Consider the following 14,867-nt stretch of genomic DNA (forward strand, 5'->3'; position numbering starts at 1 on the left):
ATTCATATATGCAAAAGTTAATGGTATGATCCCAGTAGCTTGGATTGCGCGCACACATGGCTGTTTGTGTTGGTGTTTCAGGGATTCATGCATAATGAGAACATTTTTTTTGTTGCTTTTTTTGTCATCAAAATTGAAATACAATTTATCTTTCGATAACGCTGCTCTCTGCTTTGTTCACTGATTACACTCGAAACTGAAAACAAAAGGTTAAATTCCTATAGATCAATTTAGGCGGTTTATATGCCATAAAAAATGGTTATCGTTAGCAAATTTTGAATTATTAGCCAGACAAATTGAATTCACGGCTTACTTTCAGATTTGATTTTAAATTAATATTCATTGGATATGCATCTTTTTGCCATTTGATCACCTTTTTTTGGTTTTAATTCAAAAGCAAATATTTGGTGTGAAATGTTAGATAAGCTAGTTCCTTGTCATATCGTCACTCAATTCCTGTTTCATTTTAAATTTGACTCTTTTGTTTAGTTTGATGTGCAAACTCAATTCTCTCTCTCTGTGTCTGTCTCTCTCTCTCGTGCGCGCGCTTCTCTTTATATATCTCTCGCTTTTCGAGATTTAAACGGATATTTGTTGAAATTTGGTACACACAAAAACACTTACCGATTAGCCAATAACTAAATATTTCTCAAAAATAGCGTCCATCAATTTATCAAATATCAAATGTTCGTGATTTAAAACTTATTGTAGTTTATGACACTTGTTTTTTATTCAACATAGATTCGCTTATAGATATAGAAATAAACAGACATTATATTGAGATATTTTCATCAAGCTGAATCAGTTCAGGAAGCTGATGTCAGGCGTAGAAATAGCAAGTGAAAATAATAGGAGTGATTTTTATAACGGTTGTTCCACAAGCTGGCTGAAAATATCTGAATATAATGTCTGGAAATAAATTCCGACGACTGGAAATGTGGCTTGTTTGACTTCATGCCGATTCATATAGAAATTAAACATAAATTGTACTAGTTCTAAGAGTGTTATGCATGCTGCACAATTTGTGCCATTGTATGAGTAAGCAATATGCACAGCACTTAATCGATTTAGTTTGGTTTCGATCGAAGAATCAAATCGAATAACATCGAATGTGCCAAGCCAATTAATATTTATTTAAACCATTAAAAAATGCATTAACAAATCCTCAATCCTCTGTTATGCTATACGTCTGGGCGTTTTTTTCTTTGCGCTTTTCTCGTTTATGACATTATTGAATTGTTCTTGAAATGTAGCTGCAACTGTAAAGCAATATAATTTAAGCCATTCAATTTTGGAATCCACTTATCAAATGGTTATGCACAGATGGTACCATGTAATAACATATGAATGTTAATTGCGCAAAGAAAAAGACAGTATGCAGCCTAGACGTGGATGGTGAAAAAAATGGTCCCTTAATTTGAAATGAGCCATGCGAAGAATTTAACTTTTTCTTTACTTTGATCTTTGGGTACACAAAGGACAAAGAAACGGTCAATGGATTGCTTTTTATTTTACTTTTTGTGAAAAAGAAAATACCAATCGAAATTGGCGCCTATAAAATAGAATTTTCAAAGCATCGCTGACCTGCTTTTAATGTACGGTACAAAAAAAAAATCAATGGTTTCTGCCCACACATGATGCCGTGATAATGATGATGACAATGGTAGTGTGGTAGTGGTTGAGCTCATAACGATTCATCCCACATTTGCACATTTGCACAGAACTTTTGTTTAAGCACATTAAGATCAATCAACTTGTTTCGAAACACTTTATTTGGCATTGAATAAACGAAAAACCAAATAAAATTTTTGGCCCAATTCGAAATGTAAACGAAAACATCTCATAAATACATAGAGAATATGCGATCAACGAATCTTCGAAATACATTTTACGAAAGGTTCGATTAATTAGAATTGGAATGTGCATACTCAGAGTGTGTACAATGGGAATATCGAACAAGGAATGCCTAGTCATTTAAACAAAATTGAAGTTTTCGTTTCAATTTTTATGGAATTTCATCGATTTCATTTGACAAAAGAAACTCATTCTTACACATGTACATTTGGCCAACTATCAATTTTTTGCTTGTCATTTGAGGAAAAGATATAAAGTTGTTGTACACACTGGAGTGAATGGTGTGCGTGTGTGTGTGCTTTTTTTCCAACAACATTTCTACGTCATCGTTTCAATTCATATACCGAAAAAAAGGAGGACCAAAGAGAAAACATCATTTTTCATTCATTCCGATGAGCAAGCACACGCAAAGAAAATACTTTGGCCATTTCTGGCTTAACATAGTTTTCTTGTTATTTCATCAAATTTATATATTATTATATATCCGAGCATTGTATGTTGTCTGTAGTACCATCGCACCAGCAAATCAATTGAATTTCGATTTATGTTCTTCTGAAAATTGAGTGATATTTTTGTAATAATTTTCAAGGGAAAATCATAGTCGCTCTGTTGCCATAATGTGTTTAGGATGTGCGCAAATAGTAACCCGTGCAACCAATTAAAAAAAAGAAAAACGGGATCCAAATTATTTTAGTCATTAAAAGCTAATTAATTTGTTTCATTAAATTCTTGTTGAGTAAGTGCATGGTTGAGATGTGGCTATGAAATAAACAGTGCAGTTCTCATGAGAACGATATATTGTGCACTACAAACTGCAATACCCTTGCTGTCAATATTTTGCTCGATCACCCTTTCTCATTCTTACTCTCGGTTACTCTTGCTCTTTTCCATCGGGCGCAATCGAATGTTAGTTTTGAAATTCAAACATATACATGCACCTCGCATGAATGGCTTACCTCATTGCTTCGCTTTCGAAAGTAATATTACCCAATTTAAGCCACCGAATATGAATCTCTATCGTACGTTTAATGTGAACTCGAGATGGAGATGGAAATAGAGAGAGTGAGAGAGTGAGAGTGAAATGAAGCATTTATGCATTCGCTATATGCACAAAGCGGTGAATGTATTAAATTTATTATAATCCATCTATACCTTTAGTTTATGGTACTTGTTCTTGTTCATGTTCTCCCTTAAGAATGACTATAGTAAAGCAAGTCTTGCAGAATATTTGGAATATCGCATAAATTGCTCAATGTATTTGCATTGCAATACCCGTATTACGTAATGCTTTCGGAATTCCTCTTCGCTGCAATAATTTGCGTTAACTTCAACGCTTTCTCCTTCTTATTCTTCTTCTTCCGCTTGCTCCAATGTGCATTGAAGTGCGTAAGCGAATCAAAAATCCCCAGCATTAAATCAAAGTATAGTATTCGCTTTGCCACACTATCGTAAATGTCTTGAAATCAGCAATTTTTGCATAAAATTCAATTTAATGTGCACATCATTTATCTTTCTATTCTAGTTATAAGCCAAATGCGATGCCAAATTGAATTGAATCGATAATATACATATATTTTGAACGAATATATTGAACAGGCGGCGAATAAAAAGTTTTAGGCTGTTTGTCTGCCATTAAATCTAAACGATTGTTTAAACAATTGCCGTCAATGTCAATTCGATTCGTGCCGTGTAACAATAAATACAACGCCATAATAAATATGCTTACAATTTTCAAATTAAATTGCCTTCGATGCATATTCCAAAATCAATTGGATCATGCTAAAACCGAGACAAGACACATCGATATGCATTTACAAACATAAACATGAATTTACATATAGATATGTATAATCCTACAAAAGGCAACAACAACAACACATGTGTCGTTCAACCGATTCGAATATGAACAGAGCAATTCACATTCTAATGGATAAGATGATATGATTGATTGTATGTGAATGTGGATGCTTTATCAAATTTTCTGTTGCTCCAAACGCATTCATGTCACAATATTCGATAACTGATTGAGAACCGTTTACATATCAAATGCATGTACCGTGACGAATTTTGAACATCAATGGCCCACCATCGTTTGTATCTCATGGGTTATTGACCAAATATTTTACGCATCGTGCGTCACAATTTATCTTGCCACTGTCAGACTAAATTTGATTAAAGCTTTTCGTAATTGTTTTTTTTCTCTCTCTCTCTTTCCATCTATCTCACACACGAACACATGCTTCACGTATGTGCACATGTGTATGGTATTCTCTATTCAATTTACACGAGTGTGGCTGCATTTTTTTTTTCTCGCAATGTTTATCAAATCAAATTGAAATTAGATTTAGCTTACCAACCAACAATATTCGAATCAGACACATTTTAAATATTTATAATATATTGAATTTTTGCACACACAAAAAACGTCAATGAATTAGTACAAATTATTAATTTTATTTAATCGAAAATGTAATTTGATTCAAAATTGAAATTCGTTGAATTTTTCCAAACAATTTATATTTTGAAGTTGGTAATATGCTTTTGTGTAATGGAGTTTGTGCGAACGCTCAAGTCCAGTTTGGGTCATTTTTACGGTTGCCATAGCGTAACATTCAGGTGTGAATACATGGAAAAGAGGAACGATAATTCTTAGTATCAATTGAATTGTATATGAAATATATTTTTTTTAATTAAAAACTTTAATCACCTACGGGCTCCTGCCCTCCGTACTTTTGCAGGGCCACACACTATTGGTCAAGCTTTATCTAACAGGGTAATAAATTATTAATTATTAATTCTTTGAATGTGGATTTTAGCGACGTTCAGAATATCATGATTGCGCTGATGATTGTTTTTCGGCCTTTTCAATGAAGCTGGCAACACGAATTCAAATCCACTGCCAAGAAGTCGACAAAGTACTGAGCATACAATGTTGCCAGCTAGATATGATCGAAGAGATGCAATAAATAGCAGCTATTTATATATTCCTATAGTGATAGCTGATATAGATAGCTAGGTAGCAACATTGTATGGTCCTGAGTAATCAAAAAAAATGTAAACAATAAACAGATACTATTGTCAATCGATCGATGAATCATTGATAATGATCATATACAAATAAATACCAATGGATATAATATTCTTTGCTGCAAAGATGAAAAACAACTGTGCGTGTTATTATATCATCTGGATCAGCGTCCCGTAAGCTCGGTGCCGTGCGGAAATATCTTCCATGTGTAGTGTGTCTTCCATGTGTAGTGCTATTTCTATATATTATGGACACACTGTTGGTGACGATTTGAAAATAGAATTGCTTCTGTTGTTTGTCCAATTGATGAATTTTATGTATATTGAACAACAACCGTCATAGTTCATCTTTGCGATCATTGTAATAGTGTTCGGAGCGTTTATTCAGTCGGTTCGTTTTCGGATTGACAAAGATGACAATCGGTATGCAAATCTTTCATCCGAACGAATGCTTTTCACCTGAAATCGGAACGACAGTGAAATTATTCACTTCTGACGATATCAAATCGATCTGTTCTTTGTTTTGTTTCTTCCTAAGATTGTTGATATGTGCTGTTGTTGTGCGTCAACAAGGAATTGAATTCTCTAGTAAAACACGAAATCCTGCTGGCAATTAACCGACAGATTCGAAAAAATGAGGTATCGATTTGAAGCCGTTTTGCGCACACACGGAAATAATGTATAGATTATTGGTAGAAATGATTTTTTTTCTTAAATCTATACAAAAGTTTAGATATCTAAAAAAAAAAATTTTTTTTATTAAAAAAATATTTTCTCAATTTCAATAAATATTGCGATACATATTTATCAACGAGCGCCAAAATACATCATTTAATACAGCCTTTTCTCTTCACACGAAAGAACAACAACAATTACATGGCTACACTCGAACGGCGACTATAGAGAATGCAACCACTACTTATGCAAACAACGTGTCTTGTTACATTGGAACGGCAACTATATAGAAATCAACTACTACACACGCTACTACACGAAATGAATTGTTTATTTCTTTTTATTTGAGCGTGAATAAAAAAATGAATCGTTCAATTTGCAATTTAAAACTTAAAACTTAATGTATTGGGTTGTGTTCACATTCTGTTGACAAAAGAAATGTTATCAGAAGTGAATGAAGTTGATCAATTCCATTGGAATTCGTGGAATGCACATAATATCCGTTCCAGTTGACATGAAAATGACCACCAAAATGGGTCAAAACGTTACATTTTTCAATGTTAGAATGTACTGAAAACGTTACTATTTTGTTTGTCTTATAGCTATAGCCACATTTTCATAGTTTGTTTTACCTCAAACAAACGCCAAATACAAAAGGACTCTTGCATTATTAAGTTCATAAAAGTATGTGAATGAGACGGTTGATCGCTTCGAAAAGTTAAAACAATAGAGTACTATCAGTACTTTATTACAAAAACTGGAAAATAATCACGAACTGTGGCACCAATTGCAGGCAGAGTAATTTCAAATATTATATAATATTATAAAACAGAATGAAAAACAGCAACCTTGACGGCAACGTACACAATAAAAGAATAACCTTTAATCGGAATTTTCATTCATTGCATCGAATTAACCTGGATCTGGTATCCATACGGATCTGTTTTTGAGCTTATAATACAAAATCACTAAACTTATCACATGTGTCAACATGATTTGATACTAATAACAGTGTTCAAAAATAAATTCATTCAAAATTAATTCATTTGGTGAATTTCAATAAGCTGTAGCTTTGTAAAAAAACTCACTCAAGGAAAAATGATGAGTACAACGCCGAAAAATTTATGGTTTTTTTTTCAATTCATCGACTGAGTGTTTGCGAAAATATTATTCTGAGGCGGTAATTCTGAATTATAATTATATTTTCATTAAAACAACAAATAATTGGTTATCTTGCGAAAACCACATTTTTAAGGGATTTTTTTTTCACGCGAAAATATATGTAAAATTGTTGTGATGAAAAATAAACCAGGCAAAATTAGATTATATAGTAGAATGAAATCAACTTATGCCAACATAAGCGTGTCAAGAAAATGATGATGAAAACTGAATTTTCTCATGACGTTATGTGGGTTCTAATAAAATATTCTATTTGAATATTCATGAATGAGACACTTTTATCATTTTTATCAAATCGAAATCATTTCTAGAAAGTAGTAAATCTTTTCTATTTATTTCTACGAAACACTTATCGTTCACATAATGTAATATAAACATTAAGTTTTGTTTCTTCATTCACAATTTTCCCGTCTCTTTCTTCTTTTTTTGATTTTCGATTTTTTCTATAGTTAACACTGTGATGTCAACCGCCAAACGGCTGGTTCTGTCCCTGCGAGGACGGAAAGAATCTCAAACAACAGCCGGAACATCATCAACACGTCTAGTGTCTGCCACAAGTTTGTCACCGGGCCATGAATTAGATGAGATAGCGGTGGTATCAGGTAGCGGAGATTCATGTCATGCACTGTCTTATGGAAGTTTAAACCAACCGAACGGGCCATCTTATGCAGGTTCGTATTTCAATTTTTTTTATTCAGCAAAATTGTTGTATTTTTCTAATAGTAACAAAAAAAAAACGGGAAAATTTGTTCGCGCATTAAGAACGAGAAAAAACCAACACTAAAATCAACAATGAATACCACAAAAAAAAACTAAGAGTAGTAATCACTTGAAATCAGCTGGTCTGAAGTTGGCCGTTGATGGTAATAATATATGGAAGAAGAAGATAATATTGAAAATGTTGCCCATAGCAAAGCCAAACAAAAACTTTCATAGAATGAATGAATAACTCACAGCGAAAAATGACATAGAAAAATCACACTCTTAATTCTAAAGTCCTTCTTTTCATGCACTAGATCAAGCGCAACAATTTTTATATGCGATACCACACGGTAGATTCGTTTGTTTAAATTGTTCTGCGTGTTTTTCGTTCGGTCTTCTCTTTTTCAACATTTCACACAAGTGGAATAAATGTGGCGAAAAGATGCGAGAAAAAGTTGAAGTTCTTCTGGGAAAGGGGAGAAATTTCATTAAATTGTTCAAAGCAGTGTGAAAAACCTATTGGTTTGGATGGGACGAAGTAAAACTCTACTCCTCAAATCTGAAACGAATAAGTGCGTGAAAGTGGAAATAAAATGAAATAGAGAGATATGAAAAAGAGAACGCACACGAAAAGAGAAAAAAAAATGAGATCGAAAAGAAAGGAGATTTATGTATGCAATGTGTAATGTATTTTCTTTTTGTTTTCGTGCTACACAACAGCATACTACCCATTTCTCATTTTAATTAATTTTGAGGGAATAAAGAATTCGTCCGCATATGTTTTCTGTTTCTTCGGTACCAAACGTCTATTCACGTAATAGTGAGAGAAAAACCGACAAAGAAATGGAAAATGAGAAACAACGAAAGCGACCGTGTTAGAAGCAAAAAGAAAGGGGCACAATTGGAATGACACAAAAAACGAATGCACAACGAACAAGAAAAAAAAAGGTTAAAGAATTAGACCGACTTCAACATAATAGCACGTGGATGGGTTGGAAGAGCAACAACAACATTTCACCAAAAAGGTGGCAAAGGGAGTCATAAAGAGCTTCATGTACTTACTCCTCTGTTTTATACTTCAATCTACATTGTTATCACAAGCAACAGTAGAAATATAATTACAAAAGGCAAACAAATAATAGATACGATTATTGGCATCAACTCTCTTGCAATTCTATTTTCAAGTCATACGCCAATGTATACATTGTCTCACTATAGTACTGCAATTCCATATTTGTGTAGATATTAAGGATGTTTTCTATTTGCATGAAACAATTTTTGGTTAAAATTTCAACATTTTGAACAAAACACCGGATTAATCGCTTCAAAATAGAAACTATTTCGCAAACTCATTTTAGTTTAGTTAGAAATGAACACATGAAATTCAAAATGATTACATATTATAAACAAACGTACCATATTTATTTAGTGTATATTTTCGATTATTTTGTGTGCGTATATTTGTGAAAATGTGTGAGCATGCATCACAAACAAATCAAATGAAACAAAAGCATTTAACCACATTCAAAATGATAAAAACATGGTAATGGCACCAAACGGAATTATTATTCCAAATTTGAAGCTAAATTTTGAATTAAACAATTACTTCGTGATGTTCAATGGTTTTGATGGGCCAGAATAGAAATGATATGCAAGAAATAATTATACGAACATGGTGATGTTAATTTGATGTGGACGCCATTTTAAAATGTTCTTGTGTGTTAGCAGTGTGTAAAATTTAGCATTGAACTAAAGCATAAACAAATGCAATTGTGAGGGAAAACAGAAAAAAGATAAAAATAATGGGGGGAGGGAGAGAATAAAGATATAGGTAAATATATATAAAGTTTTCCCCCACTTACCACGTACAATGTACCACGTACAGCGCATATCGTCGCGATCTATCATAAAATTTCAAAGATGTCTTAGTTTTATTAATTCTATTTAAATGAATAATTAATTCAGTTCAGATATCTAGTACGCGCGTTCAAAATGTGTAAGCAGTTAGCATTCACCTGAAAATGTGTGTGTGGAATCGTGTGCGAGGTCAAAATCAGGCAAATCGAATGAAAAAGAGAAGAGAAGCGTGAAAGTGTGAACGAAGAAAAGGAATAGAAATGATAATTTCTCTTACGCATATTCACATTCAATTTACATTGCTTTGAAATGTGTACCACTCTCTGTGTTGTACTTTTTTGCCATTGCAGTGTTTTTAGATCCATAAAATGAAACAATACTCTTGTTGGTAGATGATGTGCGTGCCGCAAGCTTCGTTAAACAGGCAAACACTTTCAACAGCAATTCACATTTACTACTAACCTGCCGACTTTTTCATCGCTTCAATTTATTTCTTTTTTTCTTCTTCTTCTTCCTTCGCTCTTTTTTCTTAATCAACACAAACGCGATCATATACCTTATGTTAGAGCTTTCAACAGCCAACCAAATCGGTACTCAACGCACGCACAAAACTTTACGCTATGGATGAACCGTACAATATTGAGGTACAGATGATGATAAAAAGTCAAAAAATGTAAAACGTCCTCTTTTCTCTCCCTTGGAAATATCGAAATCTGTGCGCCTTGGTTTTATTGTCGCTTCGTTCTGGTTTCGTTACTTTTTTTCCTTGTCTTCAGATACGCAAATCGTACGGATAATACCGCTTGTTCAGCAGGCGATTATTCCTTTGGCAAATATTTCATATCGCCTGTGAATAATTCACTGCATTGCCATTTCAATCTTCTTCTTTTTCTGTTTGTTACCAGCGAAAAGTTTTTCACGATTTGGCAGATGATGAACAAAACCCAGAAAAAAAATGGCCATCTCATCATCAATATCGCGATGTAATAGTCAAATTTACTGTGACGTACAGCTGAATATTTGCCCACATGTTATTCAAGGAGAATATTGGCGCTTTTTACCATTCATGTAGCTCACTTCGTTCGAATTATGTTACGATTTAAAGAGCAATGCAAACAGTGAAAGTTCAACTGCAGTCAATTTAAAATAATATTCTTCTGTTGACGGTGAAGTTTGATACAGCTATATTCAGAATGATTGAATGACTAAATGCCATCGCTTCATTTTATTGGCTTGACTTGGTGGCTATATATATATATATATATATACATATGTACACTTTGTGTTTTCGTATTCGCGCCTCAGTCTTACTTTTTTATGAATTCGCCAAAATTCGTGCGCTCCACAAAATGAGCGTATAAAAGTTGGTGCCTTTGTTGTTAAATGCGTAATGACATGCCGAAACGCAAAGCGTGTGTACATTACATTAAGCCATTCGAAGGATTTTCTCTAAATCGCAGCATTTTTGCCACTTGGTTTTTGGCATTGCTGAAAATATGTTGCTTCACACATTTCCTGATTTCTTCGCTTTATTCGCTTATACGAGCATTTGTTTACATTCACCCACTCTTTCTCTCCATATCTTTGACTCTGTATCTCTTTTCATTTCCAGTTAGCATCGTTTCTCTCGTTTTTTTTTTATTCGTGTTTTGTTTATTTACGGCGTTTTGTTGCCTTTTTTAGGATATAACTTTTTAATTCTTATCACTGGAGTTTCTTTCTGTGGGGACCCATTTTGTACTGTCACCCAACTGGCATACTGAACCATCATTTTTCGTCATTCTAATAAAAATTATTATGTAGATCACTTTTGCCGATCTAAATGTGTTTGCTCGTTTGTTCATATGCTATGCGCATTCACAAGCACACCAAAATTAACACGACCATTTTGATAAATCCGCTGAATGAGAATCGAGCGACGGGGTTGTTTTTCCAGATGCTTAAACAATATTCGCCTGTTGGCTGGCTTTATTTTATTTTACCCGAAACGCAACAAAATTGAGTTCTTGCCGTTGTCTTACAATTACGCCTTCAAGATATATTCCGTTTTTCTTCGAAATGCAAAGAAGATGGAGCAAGAAAGGGCGATACAGTATGCGATAGAGTATGTGGAAAAACGTATTGTATGAGAAATGACGGTGTCTGTGATTTTGTGTGTGTATATGTGTTTTTTATGTGCCACCATAAATAGGCTTGAAAATGTCATAGTCGCTCATGATGTTGATGCTGCTTCCCTTGCCGCCACTGCCGCCGCCGCTGATGATGCACAGAGCACAAGCGGATAGACCAAGGCAAATAGACGCTAGATTCTATACATGACACTTTTGTTGATTTAGGTGATAAATGTTAACCGTCTTCAAATTTGCATAATTTACAGATTTTCCAGTCACTTTTCCTTTCTAAGACGGTTAAATCTATACTATAGCTTTTAAAATTGGCGATCCAAGCGGAGGGGGAGTATTTCAAAATTTTCGAAATATATGGAAGGTGAATTCGTCTCCGAAAAATTAATGACCAAAAGAAGTCTTCACTTTTTCGCCTGAAACACCTAACAAAATCGACATATTTTTCCGAAATTTGTAAAGAGGTAATTTCTTAGTTTGTTCTACAGGAGAAGGGGAGTTAATACGACCTCACAGATCTCTGGTCAGAAGGTATGATCTGTATATATTTTTGATGGTTCGAAAACCATCTCAAAGATTTACTCAAATATAAAAACAACTATAAATAGAAGCAGCACACACAAATACTCTTTTCCATCGCTACCGTGAACCCATTTGATTTAACCGTGTTGTGAACACAGTCGAAGCTCAACCGGCGAGCTTTCTTTCATTCTCTCTCTATTTCTAGTTATCCAAATACAAGTGTTCAAGGGGAATTCCTCATTCACAATATTCACACAAATTCAAACGTTTGGAAAGTGTTAATTTCAAAGCATTTGAATAACTTGAAGTGGCAATGATCGAAACTCGTCTAAATTAATCACACCTTCTTGTTTAGGAAGAAAATTATTCTTTCAAAAAAGCTTGTTTTGATAGGAAATTAAGGAACTCTTCAAGAACATAGAGACGTATTTTGTACTTTTGTGAAAACAGACATTTATATATCCTTTTTCCACTAAATTGCTTTTTGTGATTTAACACAACACGCCACCCGATAAATTAAAGCTCAGGTTATGCTTCTCATTCAATTTAAAAGTGTAGATGGCAAGCATGACATATTTCATACTTATTTTGCTTACAAGATATAAAAAAATACCTTTTTATATGAAATTTCTTGTGTGAAATATTTTGAATCCAAAATAAATAATTAAAATTGGGTCGCAAACTCTTCCTGAACAAAAAAAAGAGGAAAAGAGTGAATAAGGGGAAAAAACAACATTTCCTCGCCCGAGCAATTTGTAAAATGTTATGTAAATATAAAGTAACAATAGTTGAAAAGTTTATTTATCAGAAATATTGTCAGGGACATGCAATCGCCTCCCATCCATACAAACGCACACAACTGAAAATGGAATAATAAATATGCATAATGTTGTTTCGATGAGGTCCTTCGGCTCATCAATTTCAGCAGCGTTCACCCCAATACAGCAGTTCTCCATATTGCGTAAAATGCCATAATTAAATGGGGCTGAGCTACCGAATTTGAAGTTTATGACGAGAGAAAAAAAACAACAACAAACCACAAGTATTCATTCGCAATTCAAATTCAAATTTATTACTCAGTTCACTTGGTGAGATATCGCATTTTCTCTATAAATGCTGTCGAAACAATCGATTCAGCTTGCGAAAAGCCTGATAGGCATTTTTGTGTGTGCTAAACAAAAATGCCAAAATATCCACCTCGCACATTTTCATTCAAAATGCATGCAAAGAGAAAAAAGAGTGGTCGAAATTGGAACATTTTTAGCAGGTACGCTGTTTTTTCTGTCTCTTTTTTTCAATTATTCGATGCCACACTTTCAAATCATACTCATCACAAATGGTTGGAATATTGTACGACAATTTAAATGAAATCTCTTTCACTCACGCCTTTTTGGGTAGCTAGCGTACAGATTCGTTATGTCATTGTCATTGCGACGAAATTTTCATACATATCCGTGTAAAATGCCAATCTACTTGGCGCTTATTTGTGAAACGTTCAGTACAATTGTAATTTAGAAAATAAACGTGGTAGACGTCAATGGAAATTGGTGAAAAAGAAAAAATTGTTCCTTTTGTACACTGGGTTAAATCAATACCTTTTTTACCTTGTTTTCACGATATTTTATTAGTCAAAAAAAATGTAAAAGGTTAACCACCAACGGAGTGATTTTTCTATTATCAGAGATACTAAAAATGGTGTTCGGTCAGCATTTTTATTTGTTTTTTTTTTTTTTTTTTTTTTCTTCGGGATGTTGAATTCGTTTTCATCGAATCACGTGTCAAACGGATATTTTGACTGAAGACCAAATATGAACTTTTTCTTTTGCTTGCGCTTTCAAAATACATTGTATAGCTTGCACACTGAGGAATGCTTACTAAAACTTGGTGTGAACACACCAGGAAGTAATGGAAAAAGCGAAAAAAATTCGATTCACCTTTTTCCATCAATCACATGCACAACTGTGGTTCTGTTGGCCACGTATTAACCATTTCATGTCAACTCATAGTTTTTAGTTTGAATTGGACAAAAGCACTTTTTTTTTTATTCCGTTTTGAGTTTGTCGAAAATGTCAAACGCTGCTTCATTTTTACTCAATTGTTGTTGGACAGCAACGCTCATTCTATTTCGACAACGCAGTCAAATGGAATTTTAAAAAGTCGGCCTTCGAAAAACTTATCAAATCAGTCAACGCAGGCAAAATTCCAATTTGCATTTTTGAATGATGCAAACCCACAAAACGGAAGAATGAGATTGAAATGGAACAAGTGAGATTAGTGTTGTTGATGTGATCTCTTTTGAAAAAGGGCAGCCCTGAGTCACATTTTTAATGCATACAGACGAGAAATCCACTATATCAATACGTGGCCACACTAACTTTGTTTAATTTCAATACACATGTGGTGCACGGTATGCTGTATGTATCATGCTAATACGTGTGTATACAATTTATGATACTGTGCATTGTATGTATATGTGTATGTGTGTCATAAATTGTGTTAATACAACATAAGTGTTTCGTATGTATCATATCGTAAAATACGTGATAGATTAATTAATAGCCTACTTAACCTTAAGCTCTTCTATAAAACTGCTCATTTTTGTAATGAAAATGCTAACACGATGAACAAAGGCGTCAACACATACAAACGCATAACCTTTTGTCGGCGAACCGAAAGTTTGGTGTGCGTGTGTTCCTTTTGTTAACGCAATTGCTGATTAACAATAGTTTTTCCGTTGGCATTTTGTTTGCAACCATTTCGCATAAATTTCAACACACTGAAATGTGATTTGTTGACGTAAAAATGGTTCCGTCACAACGAAAGGGAAAAGAGTTTTCTCTTATCAGAAGATAGGGGAATAAAATTAATCTGCAACTATTAAGAGAAATTGGCCACGTCCTTTCATAAAACCTAATGAATTACCACTTC

General features: G+C 33.8%; 1 protein-coding gene across 4 annotated transcripts in view; it reads left to right on the forward strand.

The window, feature by feature from the left end:
* LOC116338491 (cyclic nucleotide-gated cation channel alpha-3) overlaps positions 1-14,867 on the forward strand; it is an 80,113-nt gene that overhangs the window by 13,028 nt on the left and 52,218 nt on the right. For all 4 annotated transcript variants that reach the window (XM_031763792.1, XM_031763796.1, XM_031763793.1 and 1 more), the window contains one exon: positions 7,185-7,406. In XM_031763792.1, the coding sequence (XP_031619652.1) occupies positions 7,196-7,406 (211 nt within the window). In that variant the 5' untranslated portion in view covers positions 7,185-7,195. The remainder of the gene's footprint in view (positions 1-7,184; positions 7,407-14,867) is intronic.

This window comes from Contarinia nasturtii, unplaced genomic scaffold (genome assembly GCF_009176525.2).
Source record: "Contarinia nasturtii isolate CC-2019 unplaced genomic scaffold, AAFC_CNas_1.1 Cnas_scaffold_414, whole genome shotgun sequence".
Lineage (NCBI taxonomy): Eukaryota > Metazoa > Arthropoda > Insecta > Diptera > Cecidomyiidae > Contarinia > Contarinia nasturtii.